Source organism: Rousettus aegyptiacus, unplaced genomic scaffold, assembly GCF_014176215.1.
Source record: "Rousettus aegyptiacus isolate mRouAeg1 unplaced genomic scaffold, mRouAeg1.p scaffold_m13_p_12, whole genome shotgun sequence".
Classification (NCBI taxonomy): domain Eukaryota; kingdom Metazoa; phylum Chordata; class Mammalia; order Chiroptera; family Pteropodidae; genus Rousettus; species Rousettus aegyptiacus.
In genome coordinates this window covers 78,503,954-78,522,552 of record NW_023416287.1, presented here as the reverse complement: position 1 = coordinate 78,522,552, position 18,599 = coordinate 78,503,954, and the positions used below count along the sequence as shown (strand labels likewise).

Sequence of the window (18,599 nt, the reverse complement as noted above, 5' to 3'; positions counted from 1 at the left end):
AGAAGCAATACACTTTATGGGCACAATACAATTTCTTACCCATCCACAACTGATGGGAGGTGAGTTGCTTCTAGTTTTTGGCAATTACAGATAAGGCTACTACAGATATTTATGTACAGGTTTTATCTGCATACAAGTTTACTTGATGTGTTATGTGCATACATTTCTCTTGAGTAAATAGCTAGGAGCGGGATTACTAGATTATACAGTAGGTGTATGATTAAATTTGGAAGAAATTACCAATTTTCTAAAGTAGCTATGTCATTTTGCAATTGCACTAGAAATCTATGAGAGTTCCAGTTGTTACACATGCCTTTTGTTACTTTTTTTCTCAACTTATTGCATTGGTTAGGAACTAGAGAAAATAGAAGTGAAGAGAACAGAAACCCTTATTTGGTTCCAGTTTTAAAAAGGAAAGCAGTCTTTCACTGTATAGTAGGATGTCTGACATAGGTGATTTTTAGGATGCCCTTTGAGAGAATGATAAAGTTCCCTTGTACATATATGTTGCCAAGAGTTCTCGTCATAAATTGGTGTTCAATTTTGTCAAATTTTTTATGCATCTATTGAGATAATCATGTTTGTATGCAAGTGTTTGCTGGTATACGTGAAATCCATTGACTAATTTTTCAAAGGCTGAACCAACTTTGCATTCCTGGTATAAATACCATGTGATTATGATGCATTATTCTTTCTACATATTTTTGGATTTCATTCGACAATACTTTGTGAAGGATTTTTGCATCTAGGAAAATGAATGATGTTGGTCAGTAAATTTATTTTTGTAATGTGTTTGACTAGTTTAAAGTTCTAAAAATATTTCCTTTTTTCTGTTCCTAGAACAGTTTCTGTAGAATTGGTATGGTATTTCCCTGAAAGTTTGGTTTAATTTGCTAATGAAACCATCTGGCCCTGGAGTTTTCCTTAAAGGAAGAGTTTTATGAAATTCATTTTAAATGTATCAAAGTCTAACTTCAATTAATATCATTTCACTTTAGGTGTATTAAATATTATAACAGCATACTTTTATATTTTGTGCTATTGAATATATATACATTTTACTCATCATTTATTACAAATCATACAACAAACATACTGTTACATTTTTTTTTTGCTTTAAACACTCAATTAACTTTTTTAAAGATTAAAAATAAAAAAAAATCTTTATTCTCAGAGCCACCATTTTCCATGCTCTTTCTTTGTGTGGATTCAGATTTATATCTGGTATCATACACATTCTTCCTGAGAGACTTCCTTTTTAAATATTTTGTTTAATGCAGGGATGCTGGAAATAAAATCTCTTGGATTTTAATTATCTTTATTTTGCCTTCATTGTTGAAAGATAGTTTGAATGAAAGTGGAATTTTGGATCTGTATTAGATACACATAGTATCAAATTTAAGAGCTTTTAAGGGACTTTAAAAATCCTCTCTTACAGTAGTTATCAGGCATTTTATGTTGGTGGAATGCTAGAATTTGTAAAAACTTTGAAAGAATTAAATTGTGAACAGAAATTTTAAGGATCAAGCTAGGAAACACTAACAAAATTAGATAAATTTCTGATGGTCGTTACACTATTTACCAGTCACTCTTTATCACTGGTTAGCTATTTATATCAAACTGCTTACCACCCTAAGCATTCAATTTTAAATGTCAAAGAGGCACAGCAGTTGCACATTCAAGTAAACCCAAGTTCTACCTTGGACTATGGCTTCACATTTGACCATATCTTTCATGCACAGTAAATTATTCTCAACTTTGTGCTATATCAAAAGTCCTGTCAAGCTCAAATTTCTATCATTTGTATTAAAGTAAAATACATACACTCATCAAAATCTAGCAACACAGCTCTGAAGGATTTTACTTGACATGCCAGGAGATTTACCATTCTAGTCCAACTCCTACATTTTAATCAATGTACAAACAGAAGGCAGGTTAATATTATATAGTAGCAGAACCAAGACTAAATGTTAGGCCTCATGAGTCTAGCGCTATTGATTTAGAAAACCAGTGTTCTATAGAAAATTAGTAGACAGTAACTTTGTTTCTTATTCAGTTCAAAATTCAATGGCTCATTTCTAAATCTGCTATGAAGTTTAAACAGAAATTTGTATTTTTATTATTATTGTATCTATAAGTGGTCTGTAAATTTAGGGGGAACAGGAGAAATATGTTATCTCCTCTTTTCCATGCATCCCCCAAAGAACTTAGAATACTGGTCACATCAGAGTTCATCTATAAATATGTTAAACTAAATGAATTTTTTTGTGGAATTAACATAGACTAATGATAGCTATTTATATCACACAACATCTGTGCAAACAGATCCACATCCACACGTTTGTTTTGGTACTGACACTTTGTTAGCACCATCCGAGAGGACTTAAGGATCCTATCCCATTCTGTTTTGTTTTGTTTGGGAGTCAGGGTGTCTGGTTCTGCTCTTACCTAAGGAAAGCAAAATCTGTGCCTTTGCAAGTGTCTGTACGAGGCACACCACAGTACTGACACAGGTAATCATTTAACAAACATTATTTGTGATGACTTAGCACTGGTTCAATCATCAACTATTAATAACGCAATCAGACTAAAAAAAAATAATAAATGGGTTATTTGGGGTAAAACTTACTTTCACTGATTCACCAGTAGCACAAAAATGGGTCTGTCTTATAGTATGAAGAGTAATGATGACCAGTATTTCCCAGAGGAAATTTAAGTAGCAGGACAGGATACTTTCAACCTCCTCTGCAGTTGTATCACAAAGAAAAATCTTTTCCAAGCTGCACATTACTAGAGATATCTCACACCTCTGCCAAATATGGATTATAAAGACCTAATAAAGAAATAAAGTAACAAAAATCACTCCATTCCTTTTACTAAATATAACTACCACAAATTACTGGAAATCTTTTCAATTATGGCTCTAAAATTGAGCATTCAATTGGGAACTAACAAAGCCTACTCCACTGCTAATCCTTAGATAATTACACAAATTCTAAATTGCTTGTCATGTGATTGAAGTAGACACTTATAAGGCACCAGGGTGGTCTTGGTCACTAAAGAGATGGAAATTCAGGTGAAGGATGCTACACTGCAGGTGTTAGCAAATGCTAAGAAAAGGACACCTCTCTTTTTCTGTACTTGTTGACCTTTTTGCTCCAAATGTTCAGTCTCTGGGGCCAAATGCATTTACATTTGCTGGAAACTCAGCTTGAATTTTCCCAGGAGAACTCCTCCTTCTCTGTGCTCCATGCATCTCTAAGTAGATTATCAGTCTTTATCCCTAAAAAATCTGACTTATATTGGGTCAATCCCTACCATTATAAAGTTATACAATTACTGGATAATTCTTTCAAAGCTTCAGCTTAACAAGTGTCCAAAAAAGAACCACATATCATATGGGAAGATTTTATACGGATAAAAGATTTATAAAATGATGAACCTATAGAATATCTAACTTATCTGATATTCTGAGTTTATCAGTTATTTGTAGAAGCATTATAAATCAACTACTTCACATTTTCAGTTTTAAAGATATGAAAACCAGAGACAGAAAGATTTATCCATGATTACACACTCAGAAACCAGTCAGAAAATAAGAATACTTCTGTGCATTTCAAACAAGAATTTCATATACAGAATTGACTATAATGGTGGCAAAAAAATAATAATAAAAATAAATAAATAATTTTTTTTTTTAAATGACAAAGCTAAGAAGCTAAACAGGGGATTAGCTCAGAGATTAGCCCAGAAAAAAAGCTGCTTTCTCCAAAGGCTGAAGAGACACAGGAAGTGGTGATTCCAAAATTCAGAAGCTGCGTTCACCTGACAATGCAGAACCAAAGTGTGGCTTCCCTACAGAAGCTGGGAGTCTGAAGGAAAGAGTGAAAGTGTAAGAAGTTCAATCTCCTTCCTCCAAAGAAGAGCTGAACAGCTGGGAGGGAGACACACCCTGACTTCTCTCCCACCCACTCCTGCCAACTTGCTACCTGTGCCTGGCACTGGCTCAACCCAGTCTAAAGCTATTCAGCAAGGGGGTGTGTTAAATAGTTTGTAAGAAAGGAAAGAAAATCGATCTTAGCACTATCAGGCGATGACAGATTCACATGGTTAGTGACATAAATAGCACTGAATAACATGGTGATCACGACATTACTGAGCTTCTGCTCTCCTTTCAGACGACAAATATTTCTCTACTGTCTGTTATCCTACTCATGCGATTCCTGTAACTCCAGAAACTTGATGAATGAACTCTGGAGTCTGGTTCTCCTATGGTCTAACTTACGTGTATTACATGGTGTTGAGTCTGTCTCAACTTCTTGCAACCCCGTGGATGAGTGATGTCCACAATGTCCTGTCCTCTACAGTCCTGCTCAACTCCTGCAGACTCATACCTATGCTTTTTATATGGAGTCAATTAATTTGATATTTGGTCCTCCTCTTTTCCTGATATCTTCTGTTTTGCCCAGCATTATATCGTTTCCAAAGAACTCTACCTTCTCATGATGTACCTGAGGTAAGACAACTTCAGTTTTGTCATTTTTGCCTCCAGTGATATTTTAGGCTTAATTTGCTCTACAGCTCACTTATTCATCTTTTTGGTGGTCCAGGGTTCTGTAGAGCTCTCTTCCAATACCGTATTTCAAACAAATCAAACTTTTTTTCCTATCAGACTTCTTCACTATCCAACTTTTACATCCATACATAATAACTGGGAATATGAGGGTCCTTCTTATAGGAGGGAGTTATTCTAAAATTTCCCTCCATCCTATCAAGCACACCCGTAAATACTTTTCAAAGGTTCTGTTTCCAGTGTCATCAGATCTCTTTCAAGCTTATAAGCCATCCAGCCTAATGGCCCAGCATCAGTTTACACTGCACTTCATTGGCATATCTTTGATACTCTTGACTCTATAAAAAATGTCCTTTTGTCCACACTTTCACTATCCCCATCCAAACCTTTTATGTCTCATAAGGTCCCACCACTTCTGTGGAGCCATCCATGATTTCTCTACAGCCTTCTTGGCCTCCTCTCGGTACTCATACAACACATTAGAATTAGCCACACTATTTAGCAGCATGAAAACGAACATACCTTATACCACTTACGCATGTTCTGTACCTTTTAGATTTGTGCTGATTACATGATAGGTACTCGATATAGCTTTTCCTCCATTTATGTGTTCATACCATCTAATAGAAATATGCAATCATATTCACAGCCCCACCGCTGTACTTGAATAACCTTCACCCACTCTTCTCCTCCTGTCTACATTCTCTTGTCCTGTAAGGTTTAACTCAGTCTCCTTCTTAATCTCCTGGACTCCTGAGATGTTATATAATTTCCAGCAGTTGTCCAATGCTCTTTATATTCCCTTATTAATATATTCTCTTTCTCCTTCAAGTCTATACATCCTCTTGAAGGCAGGGACCATATCTTAAGTTATCTCTATATCCCCACAGTGCCTAGCACAAAGGATCCCCAATGAGACTATAGATTGAGTTTTACTCTTTTTCTGTGTGTTCCAGAACTTAATACATGCAGTACCTGGCACACAGTAGGTAATCAACAAATGTTTGTTAAATAAATTAATGATAAAATAAACAATTACAATCCAAAGGTAGGTTGAGTTGAAATAGTTTCAAAATATTATTCTTTATTAAAAATATAGGTGCAAGAATCAACTCTGATTTTCAAGCAAGTTGTGGAAATGAGAAAGAGAATCTGATGAGCTGCTTATCCTGAAGTAACCTGATTTTGGTCGGCAGTTGCAAATTCTTTCCACATCAAAACTCTAACCAAAGGATCTAAAATTAGCAATCTAGATTATTATTTTTTCCCCCCAGCTTCATTTTGGAGACTCTCTGGGGATCCTTCTTGAGGATGTGTAAAGAGCACAGAAATACTCAAAAAGCAAGAAACAAGAGTAGCGAGAGGTGAAGCAAGAGGCTACGGCATGTACTCGCCACCTAACCATGCGGTGGCTTTTACGCCTTGAAACAGACTATAACACAAGAAACTGTACAATCCATGTTTTAAGCAGAACCAATCTAATGCTTAGTAAGTTACCATCTTTTGCACTAAAAGGTCTATTGCCCTCTATCGGCTATAATATATTTGCCAAATTGGTCTTTGTAAGCCCAGCGGGACTCCCAAATGGTGAACAACAAACAGCTAAGAACCACATAATAATTTAGGGTTTGCCCTTAATGAACGAGAAGAGGATCATGGTGGATTGGGGAGCAAGGGGACGCTATGCAGAAGAGGAGGGAGAGAGAGTACAGAAATGGAGAACGAAGGTTGCTGGAACTGTCGCTTACTTCACAATAGTGCCACCGATTCCTTTGTGCATGTATTGACCTGGCTCAAAATGTCTTCTTTATGACATTTTAAAGAAAGGTAATTTTATTATTTCATTTTTTTTTAATATAGAATACTTCCGAGGCAAAGACTAGATATAATATCACAGACAGCGTTTATTATTCAGGCACTCTCATTTTCATATAAAGGACCAGAGATAATCAGCAAATCATCTTCCATCTTTCCAAGGAAATCATGAATCATACATAATACGGAACTTAGGAGACCAAAGATGCGCCTCCCACCCCTGCCGTGTCGCCACCTGGAGCTCTGCTCCTTGGGGACCTGTCTCCGAATGGCCTGCTTCTCCCCATCTGAATTTTCTGGGTCCTGATTGGTGTCATGGGAGACACTGGTTTACTCTGACACTGTGGAGTAAAACACACTTCCACCTGCATTTCTCTTCATATTATGTATGCATTCGCATGTGGCCAACTTCGGCTAATACAATTGCTTATTTCTTTTCTCCTCAAAACAAAGGATTTTAACCTCTTGGGATCTCTTAATCTGGGCCCTAAAATTATCACTGAGGATAACTCCTGCACAAGTCCATATTGCTGCATCTGGGGTAAATCATCATTACTTTGTCTTCAATTTTAATGTTTACTTCCGAGCATTCTGATGAAGATTCCAGTCCAAGCAGAAAACACCCCCAACACTATCTATTCATAATTTGTGACACTCATTTTGGACCAAGTCAAAAAGAACTCTGTTTAATAGCTCAGGGCTCAAAACCATGCTGTACGTTCTTTGCCTTAAGAAGCCACAACTTCATTTAACCACGTAAGGACCTGAAAGTCAGTGGGTTACTGCCCTCGAGTTAAGAGTGAACTTAAAAGAGAAGATTGAAAAAGGGAGCCTTGTCCTTATAATTATAAGAATTGAAAGTATGTCAGAGTTCTTCTATTCCAATCTCCTAAATGAATGCCAAAACCACCTTTTAAAACAGCCTGACAAATTTCAATGCACTCTCAACAATACAGTTGCCATTGTCAGAAGGGGGAGATCATCACCTCAAAAACACCCACCCAGCTTTAATAGCTCTCTTTAATAGGATGCTCTTCCTGGGCATTGAGAAGAAACCTGCTTGCCTTTAATCCCCACCCATTACTCTGTCCTCTAGAGTAACACCAACTAAGTATAACCTTGCTCTCAAACAGCTACCCTGAGAGTATTTGACGAGTTCTCCCCTTAGACCTTTTATCTTCAGTTTATAGTTTCTAGTTCCTTTACCGTGGCTTCCAGGCCTACAGACACCCTAACGCTCCTGTGGATGAACTGCAATTTGAAAGCATCCCTTTAAAATACAACCCTTGAAATTGAGTTCAGTAAACACATCAGTTGTCTACGACTTAGGATGGAGAAAGCTAAAAAAAAAAAAAAAAAAGCAACAGTCTCATCTAACAAAAAATAAGAACACACACATAGATGCACAGAGAGACAATCTGCAAATTGACAACTGTCTTTATTCTATCAGAGAACTGAGCCCACAGGGCAAACGACTAGCCCAAAATGTAAGAGAAGACAGGACTCTCTAAAAGAGAGAAGGGATGCAAAATACATGCTTACCTGGAAAAGATGCTGTGGGACACTGTACACACTGGTAAGAAGAAATCAGTTAAAATTTCAAAAAATTGCTAAAGGCCCAATGTGGGCTAGCATGAGAATACAAAACCCTGGCAATGTAAGCACACACAGACTTCATTCCATTAAGATAGCTTTTTCCCTGACTCGAACTGGCTCTGTCTAGTGTAATGGCATTGTGACTCACTTGGCTTTGTCTGCACTCATCTTCCTACCTTTGCATGCCTAGTCCTTAATCATTAAGCCTTAGGACATAAGGTTCCAGCCAGTGTCAACTCTTTTAAGAATGAAGCTTCAGGTCTATGATCATGAGGACAATACGCTCCCCTGAAACTAAGGACAACATCTTGGCCTTAGGTTGTTTCAGTCCCAGACCCACTGACCACTGGACCAGACGGGATGACGCCATGGCTGATGCCAGAATCAGACATGATGACCAATTACCCCAGCCCCATCCAATCAAGTAGCACCCATGACTCCAACTCCTGTGGTTTCCATGACTAAGGATTTCCCACTATATAATCTATCCCTTGAGATTCCTGGGAACCAGGTTTTTGAGAGCGATAGCTCACCCATGTCTCCAGGACTTGCTACTCTCTAAAATAAATTCTTACTTTCTTTGCTGCAAAACCTGTACTTTCTATTGACTTAGCTGCACGCAGGCAGACAGACCCCTTTGCTCCAGTAACAGAGGCAGCAGACAAGGATAATTTGTACTCACTCACAGGCTGCTTTTCCGTGTACGTCAGGGTGTTCAGGAGGAAGGCTGGCACAGTGGATGAGAAGGGGGCAGGCGCCCTGGTGCAGCAGTCACTGTGGGCAAGTGCAGAAGCCCTCTGGGACCCTTCTCCATAGGGAAGAAAATCTTTAAGCCACTGGAAAAAAAGCAGCAAATTCTGTCACCCGAGGGCACAGGCAAAGACTCCCAGTGCTACCCTGAAGGGGTACAATTATACATTCTGGGCGTAGACACCTCCTGCCTTAGGGGCTAAAACAGGATCACAGTGATGAAGAGCTTCAGGGCTGGTGCACGGAGAGCTGTTTATGCTGTGATCTCTGAGCCCTCATTTCCATTACTTGTATTTCTCACCTCAATGCTAAACATCTAGTTTCCCATAGCACCACTGGCCCCTAGAAAACTTTTCTAAAAACTCACTCCTGGTTTTCCTCTAGCCATGCTACATGATAAAACTTTCTGAATGGCTGACAGTATAAGGTTCAGACAATCCTTTTGCTCCAGGGCTTTGAAATAGATAATCAATAGAGAAGAGGAAAAAAAATGTTTGGGGATTAAAAGTTCAATAGCCCTCAGTAGCTTGGCTCTTTTTCTCTTTATGATATCTCTCCTCTAAATCTACTTTTTGAATATTGAGATGACTCAGACAGAATGGGGTAATAAAAAATGTGGGGAAAAACTGCCCCCATCTTCAATAATTTTCCCCTTGCCCTGTTCTTAGCTGACAAGAAACACCAGGGTAAGAAGAATGTTAGTTTCCCCTCCACAGTGGAGGCCCGTGCCTGAGGCTGAGCTCCCTCCACTGAAAGCCTGGTGACTCTGTCTGTAAGGAGAGCCAAGCACGGCTTCCTGCGTGGCGCTAATCCTTCTGAATCAGCCCCACCTTGCCGCCCCCTGTGCGCTTGCTGGGAGAGACTCAGGTTTTGCTGTTGGCAGTTGTCTCAATCAATACTGCCAGTGTCTTTTAATCTTCCTTTCTATCCTCCATCCCTCAACGCTGCAAACTGCTGAGGGACTGTCATGGTGCAAATCGGACTTTACCGCACATGCACAGTGTTGCATTAAATAAGGTTGGTGACATTTCTAGAGCCTCATGGGGGAAAAAAAAAAAAAGGAAAGAGATGATTACAGTCCTGTTCAATGTATTCTGCTTCCCTCTATATAATCCCCAAAGCCTAGGCATGCAAACCCCAAGAGAACGTGTTTTGGAAGTCACCTAAGAAAAGGGGCACAGGTTGAGGGGTTACATCATCAGGGAATGTTCCTCCCTAATGGTCTAATCATGCTTTAGGCTGTTTGCCAGGGAGTTTTGTTTATTTTGTGCTGTTTGTACTTATTGTTCTTACTACTGGTTTTGGTGCAGTGTTCCCAGAGTTTACGGTAATACCTTTTGGAGGAAACGTGAAGAAACCATGATTTATTTCCATGGTTGGAATCGGAAACTTTAGCTTGGTTTAACCAAAAAACCTCTCTCTCCTTCTCTCTCCTTCTCTCTCACTCTCTCTGTCTCCTTCTCTCTCTTTCTCTCTCGTTCTCTCTCGCTCTCTCTCTCTCTCTCTCCCCATCTTTCCCTCTTTGCTTCTTTCATCAGCTATTTACTGAACACCTCTAGGTGCAAAAATGTCTTTACCTTTCTACTGACAGTTGATTAAAGTTAACGTAGGAGATAATGGAAGTGAAGAAAACACGAACCCTTTCCTCTCAGAGTGTAAGCAGGAGCTGTGTCACCCCAGCATGGCCGTGACTATCAGCACGCTCATCACTGCAGCGCAGCTGCCGCCTGTGCCCAGAGCTCCGAGAGGACAGGGGCCGGTCAGCGTGCTCATCATGCTAGTAGCACAGTGCTGTGCAGAAACCCGGCTCCATAAAGGTTTCTTGAAATGAGTGAGTGAGTGAGTGAGTGAGTAGGTGGATGACTCTAGAGAACTTTCCACTCACATTTTCTTTCACCAAGTTCCTCCAAGTCAACTTTCAGATAATGATCTGCATTATAAACAGTTTCGACACACCAGTATCTGATAACTTAAATGCTAACTCACCTCCGCAAGCAACAATGGGGACTTTTCAGTTCTTAGAGACTTTTGGAGATTTTCCACATCATGGTAGAACATACAGAAATCACCAAAATGCAAGCAGGACCACCGTCTCTGAAGTATGCACTACGTCCTGTGGGAGAGCAGAAGTGAAAACTATTATTTCTATAGTGTCTGAGTATATATGAGTGTGTTTGCATATTTGCAGGCGTTGGTGGTGGTTGAGGTTTGGCCAGGAAGGCTTCCTAGAAATGTTAATATTTGGGCTGGTTCTCAAAAGTCAGATATAATTTGGCTGGACATCCAAAGGAGAAAGGGAGTTTCAGCAGGAGCCAAATGCACAGAGGTACAGCAAAGCATGGCATCTCGGGGGTGGGCAACGTGCAGAGTTAAAGAGTAAGGGGGCCCAGACCGATGATGGGTTTTTGCCACACAGAAATGTATGTGCTTTCTATAGTTGGCAAGGGGTGCGTGGAAGGATTTTAAGGAGAAGAGTGACATACTTCAGTCTAGGTTCTCGAAAAGTAATTTTAGGGGCAGTATGTTAGAGGGCCGTGCAAAGGACAACAGGGGTTAGGAAGACTAGTAATAAGGCTCTTGGAAGAGTCCAGAAACACACTCGTGTGTGTGTGTGTGTGTGTGTGTGTGTGTGTGTGTGTGCGCGCGTGTGTATGTGTTCATGTATAATGATATGTGGGTTATCAGAAGGATAGGTCAAAAATGGCTCACCCCAGCCCCACTGCACACCTGTAAAATTCTTCCCCATCAATCTATACCCAGAAAGGATGAAGGCATGGCCAAGAATTGTTATAATCTTTATACATTCTAACTTACTTCCCAAATAAACAAAAGAGCCACATTCTACAAATAGTTTCTGACACTCAGACTGCACAAGCCATCTCTCTTCTAGGACTGACCTCCCTCAGCAGTTTTCCCACCTGAGTTGAGGTGATACTTGCATTATGCAAATCACCTTGACCTCCCGAACAATGTGTTGTTATAGTAATGTGTTTGGGAATGTTGTTGTGGTTTTCATGTGTCTCATTAGTGCAGATCAGAGCCCAGGGTATTAGACACACTTCTTCCAGGGAAGGTAATTGAGCCACGTAACTGGGCAGAGAAGAATATACATGATGATGACTCAACGAAGGGGGGAAATATCACTATTTTCTTGGGAAATTGATTATTGAGTTATAACTGTACTCCGTGTAAGTGGCTTTAAAAAAAAAAAAAAAAAAAAACAAGTTTTAATCCTGAAACGTTTATCTATGAGACTGGGCTTGTTCACCTCAGAGGTTGCTGACCTTGTGGGAGCACACAGTTCTGCACTCCAGGGGGCCGTCCCCGCCCACACTAGGAGGGGTAGGCACACTGGCTGGGGACGGGCTCTGGAGGCTGGCTGGGTTTGAATCCCATCTCTGCTCTGTTCTCTTGGTGGATTGCTTAACTTCCCTCAATTTTTTTTTTTTTAATCTACAAAAAAATGGTGGTACCTATCTCACGGGTTTGTTCATTTGCTTCTTTTTTGAGAACTAGATGAATTTCCAATGGACATACCGCAGAAGAACATATATTCTAGGGGGTGTAAGACAGTAAACAGTAAACATTAATTTGTAAACATATAGTTGTTAGCAAGTGATGGTAATGCACAAGAAGCAGAGAAGGGTAAAAGGGATGGAGACGGCCGGGTAGGAAGGGTGGCAAGAGCAGCATTAACGGGGTGGCCGGGGCAGTCACTGAGGTAAGACCTGAAGAAATACTGGAAGGACAGAAGCAGCTACCCAAGTAAATACCTGAGATAAAGGTCCTGAGGCTCTGACCTTGTGTGTTCTACAGGCTCCAGAGGCCTCTGGCCACAGCACTGGGGCAGAGAGAGGGTGTGAGAGTCCTAAGCGAGGCCTCATCACTAGGGCCTCTAGGCTACCTATGGCCTTTGGCTTCTTGGAGTGAAATAGGTTTGTACTGCGGGATGACAAGACCTGATCTGCATTTTAAAGGCTGCTGTTTTGTAAACTGCAGCAGGAGCGTAAAGAAGCAGCCCAGAGGCCTTTCAGGAAGCTGTTCACCCAGGTGAAGGATGGCAATAACTATGTTCGAGATAGTAGTTGTGGAGTGTGTAAGAAGCCATCAAATTCTCTATATATTTTATAAGTATAAGATATCCTAATAGACAGGATAACTCTCATATTTTTAGTGTAGCAAATTGGAAACATGCAGTTGTCACTAACCGAGAAACCTATGGGTGAAAATGGTTTAGGGAACAAGATCTTCAAGAGATCAATTGCAGTGATGCTGAGTTTGAATGGTCTTTTAGACAGGCAAGTGCAGAAACTGATATAAGGTTCTGAGGTTCCAGGGAGTGGAGAAAAGAAATTGGACACTGCCTAAATATAGATTGTGTTTAAAGCCTGGAAGCTGGTTGAGATCATTAAGGGAGGAAATAAACAGGACAGAAAAAAAAGAAAAAGAAAAGAAAAAAAGAATTAAGGTCTGAGCCCTGGGGCACAGAGATGCTGTAAGATCAGTCAAAACAATAAGGATGGAGCTTCAGAGCCCTTTCAACATTTCAACGCCTGGCCAGTAAGAGGTAAAATTTGCAAAAGACGTTGTAGTCATATCTCAATCAAGATCACTATCTCTTTCCTCTGCAACTTCTCCCCTTGGAATGGGGCTTTCCCTTGGGAAAGAGGATCCAATTTTTTTTAAAACCTGGGAATGGCTTCCAGGAGGAGCTCTAACTCCCATGGTACCATTTCAACTAGGGCCCTGAAACTACACTACGGTGCAGGGCCAAAGCTCATGATGACTCACTGCTCCCAGCACCAGATGCGCACAGGCAACGTGGGAGAAACAAAGTCAAGGCTCTTCTGAAAAGTTCTCCCAAATCAGCTATGTATCATTGTGACTGGAAGATTTCATTTTCTTGGATGCCAAGTCGAAACAGAAGTTGTCTCTTGTCAAAAATGTTATAGAAAATGCAAAGTGTATGTAACTGTAAACATCTCAGACAATTTTCTTCTTTTTATGGGAACTGGGCTAAGTAGAATGATCAGAATTCTTGCGGTTGTACAAAACTGTGGCAGTATTACAATGAGTATACCTATAATAATTCATTTTTAAAAGTAAAGTGATAGAGGTTTTCCCAAGTTTGGCAATTCTAAATTTTTAGCGAGTCGTGAAAGTGAAAAAAAATCTGATCAATAAGAAACAAAATTTAGAGAAAAAAAAATTATTGAGGAAAGCAAATTATCATTTCAAATGAAGTGCTGAAAAAAAATATATAGCAAAAAATATATATAGATAGGTAAAATAAAGGATTATAAAGTTTTGTCTATAAGTTAAATAAATTAATAAAAATTAACTTCTGTTACTTTTCTATTTATTTTTTGTGATACCTGCTGCTTTTATGTGTTTATAGTTTGTTACAATTTCTTTTCTCAGTCTAAATAGATATTTATTTTTGGACTTAATTTTGTGTTTACAGTTTTGTCTTTTTTTCTTAGAAACTCAAAAAATCATATAAGTTTCAGGCACCACAAAATATGAATCCATTCCCGCCTGACTCAGACTAAGCACATTACACACTAAACATTCTTCATTCTCCTCAGAGTTCGCCCTCCTCACAGCCCAGAATGGAAAACTGCCATCTACCCCCCTGCACATACTCTCTTCTCCAAGGCAGCATGGTTTTCTATTCCAAGAAGTTGACAGCCATGTGCACACGAGTGTGCGTGTGTGTGCATTTGTGTCTGTGTGTGTGTGTTGGACAACGGTTAGATGGGCCTTCTCTCAATTCAATATTACCTTCTAGGAACCTAAAAAATATAAACCTTGTCTCGCTGTGGTAGTATCAAGGCTATTTTCCCTTTGTTAACCCAAGATTACCTACGAACCATTATCTCCATCACATAGTCTTCAATATCTATATTTGTACTATTTGAATGCCAGTCTGCACCTAAAGACTACACATTCATAGATGCAGAAACAGGGATATGTCCTGTGTGTGGTCCAAGACTGTACACAGAGCAGGCACACACAAAAGATATTTCTTGAGTATGAAACCACAGGTCAAAATTTTCTACAAATCAGTTACCCTATAAATCAATTACATAATCACATCAATTGATTTGATAATTATCTCTACACATCAATTATCAAAAATATCAAAAAGGACCATATAGAATCGAAGAACTAGTTATGTTATAAATCACAGGATACACATGCAAAACCTTAATGTTTGCTACATTCTTCAGATATTACGAATATAATCAATCAAATGTACCACATACCTGAATGAGTAGTAACTAAAATTTCAGAACTATGAAGATTGTAACCTTTCCCAGTCATTTGGACTTGAGAAAACTTATAAAGAAAACAAGCAAAACAACAAAACCTTATTCTAAGTTTTAATCATCCAAGATGAGCTTGAGAATGACGATAAGTACAAATGCTGCACAGCATGTTAGGTCGTCAGGCTCCGTCTGTGTGTAAAACATTCCTCTGAGAGGATGGTGATAATGTCCTAATTTCAGAAGTGTTGCACCCTAAAATGGAACATGGAAGTACCCTCTAAAACCTTCCTCTCTGATGCTTTTGGTAAAGAGATCAGCTTCTTATAAAAGCAACGCAGAGGTGAGCTAGAACCCCGCATGAGGGCACAATAACGAGTAAATTAACTTTAAATTAAGTTTAAACGCACGCTTCTAGATGAAAAAAAAAAATCCAAGTGTCTTCAAAGACTGAAGATTTAATGTGAAAATAGCAGGAGCTGGTTTTCTTTTTTCTTTTCCTTTAAAATCTCTGCCTGGGTGATTAGGGAGATTTTTTTTTTTAATCTTGCCTCACAGAATTCTTTCTGGAATAAAGATTGCCTTTAGTTTAATAAGATGTCAAACTTCATTAAAATACATCAAGAACTTGGGATAATAGAAGTCTTGAGCTCTGGGTTCCAGTCTAGAACTTTCGAGTATTGTGTAGCCTTCAACCTGGGACTTCTTGGAGTCAGTTCCCTTTTCCATAAAATAAGGAAGTTGGATTTTATCAAAAGTTCTTAACCTGGAAACCAAGCTCCTCTAAGAAGCTTAGAATCCATGATCCCCGGAAACAATTTGCAGAATTTTGTGTGTCCATGCATTTTCCTGGTTAAGTCAAATTTTCAGATTCTTCAAGGGTATATTTTATTTTTTTAAAAGTTAAAAATATGTATCTCTGAATTAGGTGATAACTAAAGGCTGTTTCAATTTACATCCCTAGAATTCTTTTTATAACACTATTTTTAATTTTATAGCCAAGTATTTTATCAGCAGAGTATCAGCCTGTTAATTAGCAATGCTAACTGATACATACTGCCTTGGTTTTCACTATGGACTGGTGAGGTTAGTTGGGAGTTACTGTGTCATAAACTAAGGGGAAAAAGATCAACTGAAAAGGAGCCAGACAATAATAAAATGAAAGGAAATCAAGCTCCTTCTCCATCTTTGAGCTCAAATGATTTTTTTTCTCAGACATTTTTGACCTATTGAGATGAGCCCTTCAATCCCCACCTTAGCTCCCCCTCCTCCTCTTCAGTCTCTGTCTTCAAGGAATATTTACACTGTTCATTGCGTGTCTGCACCCTAAAGGCCCGGAGTAAAACTTGAAACGACAGGAGCTGGTTTGGATTTCGCACCAATTTATTCTTCCATAGAATAAGGCCGGCCTCACCCACAGGCAGGCTGAATGCCCTCCCCGTCCTGTGTAGTATGATATAGAAGTCCCCAGGACGAGGGACTGCCCACAGGCATCTCGTTCTCTGGCCCTGCCAGGTGCCTGCAATTCTTACATTAGTCACTTACTTTCATTAAGGCACTGAAAATCAACCTGTTACAATGCAAAGGTTACTTGGGAGGGGAAACAAATTAAATCATCAGCACAGATGAGTTAAACGCATTAGCTTCGCCCTGCAGGTATTGAAGAAAGAACACATGGGATTGATGGCATGGCCTAGAGAAATATTCTAGAGGTCAATAAAGACAGCTCCTTTTGGTGTATGAACTTTTTAATGTTGCAAAGATTTGGACCTTCACATGACAGTAGTTTGACTTCTAGAACAGTAATAATCATTTAATCTATCCTTACAGTGTGCCAAGCACTGTACGAAGCACTTACATGCATGTTCTTTAAACTGCCTTGTGGCAGGGGTATTGTAATCCCCATTTTACAAATTGAGAAAATGAGTGTTCACGGAGGTTCGGTAATTTTGCTAAAGTTACACAGATCAGGATGCGTCCACATTTCTCAGTTTTCAAAGCTGGAGATGTAAACCTAGCATGTTTTACTGCTTCCATTTACAGAGGAAAAAAATATATATGATGTTAAACCTACTGTTCATTCACGAGTGTTTTTAAATGGCTTTGAATTGTATCAATGACAAGATATATGAATAAGTCTCAATTTGTTCATACCATAATCACCTTTGCTGAGACTATGGGTTCGCAGCCCTTGTATTTCTCGAGGACATATGGGAATCTGGAACCCTCCCAATTTGGGGAATCACAACTCTAGACGATGTACCACTTACTGGTAAACTGCCTCCCCTTACCCCATGGGAACCAGGAAGGTGCAAGGTGGCCTGTAAGTCTCAAGTGATGAGGTGAGAAAAAGCGGTGAATAAAAGAATTCCACGTCTCTCTCTTTTTTCTTTCTTTTTTTCCTCATAAGACTATGATATGAGGGAGGAAATGGCAACGTCAAAGACACTGTTGAAAACTGACCATCCAGCCAGGAAATTGAGCAATGTCAGCAGAAGTCGGGTTGGACGGCCCGGATGCGGGAAAGCAGGTGGAAGTCTCAAGCATGAAATGGGCTGGGAGGAGGCAAGTCACCCACCCACCAACTAGAAACTGAGTAATGTAAGACCAAGAGCAGGCAAAAGGCCAGGGCCTTACTGCTGCATTCAGCCCATCGCAATGAGACTTGTAGAAAGGCGAGTTAATGTAGGAGCATCTAAATTGGTTCTATCTCATCCTAAGCTCAAGATCAACCATTTCCCATTAAAAGGAAGGAAAGGAGAGGGAGGAAAGGAAGAGCAAAAGGAGGGAAAAGGAGCATCCATCTGACACCATATTGTCATTTAATTACTACACTATTTATTTCCTTCTCTTAAAAACAAACTTTTAAAAGGTCTTAAGCTTGCTGTCTTCATTTCATGCCCTCACCTGCTCCCCAGTAACTGCCTTCCACCACGGCCTCTCCCATTACACTGTCTGCCCAGGGCACCAATGACCTCCTGGGTGGTAAAAATAAGGCCTCCCTTAAGTTCTTGGCTTATTTAGTCAACTTCTCAGGAGCATTTGACAACTTAGTTATACCTCTCTCTTAATTCGCTGTCTTGGTGTACCCCCTAACTTTTTGGTAGTCCTCTTTCGGTCTTTTCAGGTTCTTTTCCCCCTTTTCATTGACTAAATGCTTGTGCTTCTCGCACTACACACTCTCCTGATGCGGCCTGGCCTCCTGGACAGCACTATGCTGATGAATGCGAACTTTCATTGCTAGTTTAGGCCTGTGCTACGAGCTCGATTTCTATGTCCATCTTCATGTGTCTCTGCACCATGGGTCTGTATCTCAGATTAAATGTATTAGTAAGGATTAACTTCAGCAGTAAGTGACTAAATTCAATATCAGAGACTTAAATGGGATCAATGTTTATTTTCTTCTCACACTGGCAGCAGAAGACAGTAAGGCTGCTCTATAACCATCAGAATATCAAGATACTTTATATCATTTCACCACAGGATTATGGTTCTAAAAAGAAACAGAAACAATAGAATATTTAAAAAATGTTTTATATATGTAAAGTTGTGTGTGTGTGTGTGTGTAAAATCTCTCTCCTCTTACTCCCCACCCA

General features: G+C 39.5%; 1 protein-coding gene across 2 annotated transcripts in view; it reads right to left on the bottom strand.

The window, feature by feature from the left end:
* The window catches only part of DCC (DCC netrin 1 receptor), a 1,187,310-nt gene that overhangs the window by 1,051,002 nt on the left and 117,709 nt on the right, over nt 1–18,599 (bottom strand). For both annotated transcript variants that reach the window (XM_036230053.1, XM_036230054.1), the window contains exons 2-3: nt 10,721–10,847; nt 8,667–8,820 (exon numbers count right to left, since the gene is read on the bottom strand). In XM_036230053.1, the coding sequence (XP_036085946.1) occupies nt 8,667–8,820; nt 10,721–10,792 (226 nt within the window). In that variant the 5' untranslated portion in view covers nt 10,793–10,847. The remainder of the gene's footprint in view (nt 1–8,666; nt 8,821–10,720; nt 10,848–18,599) is intronic.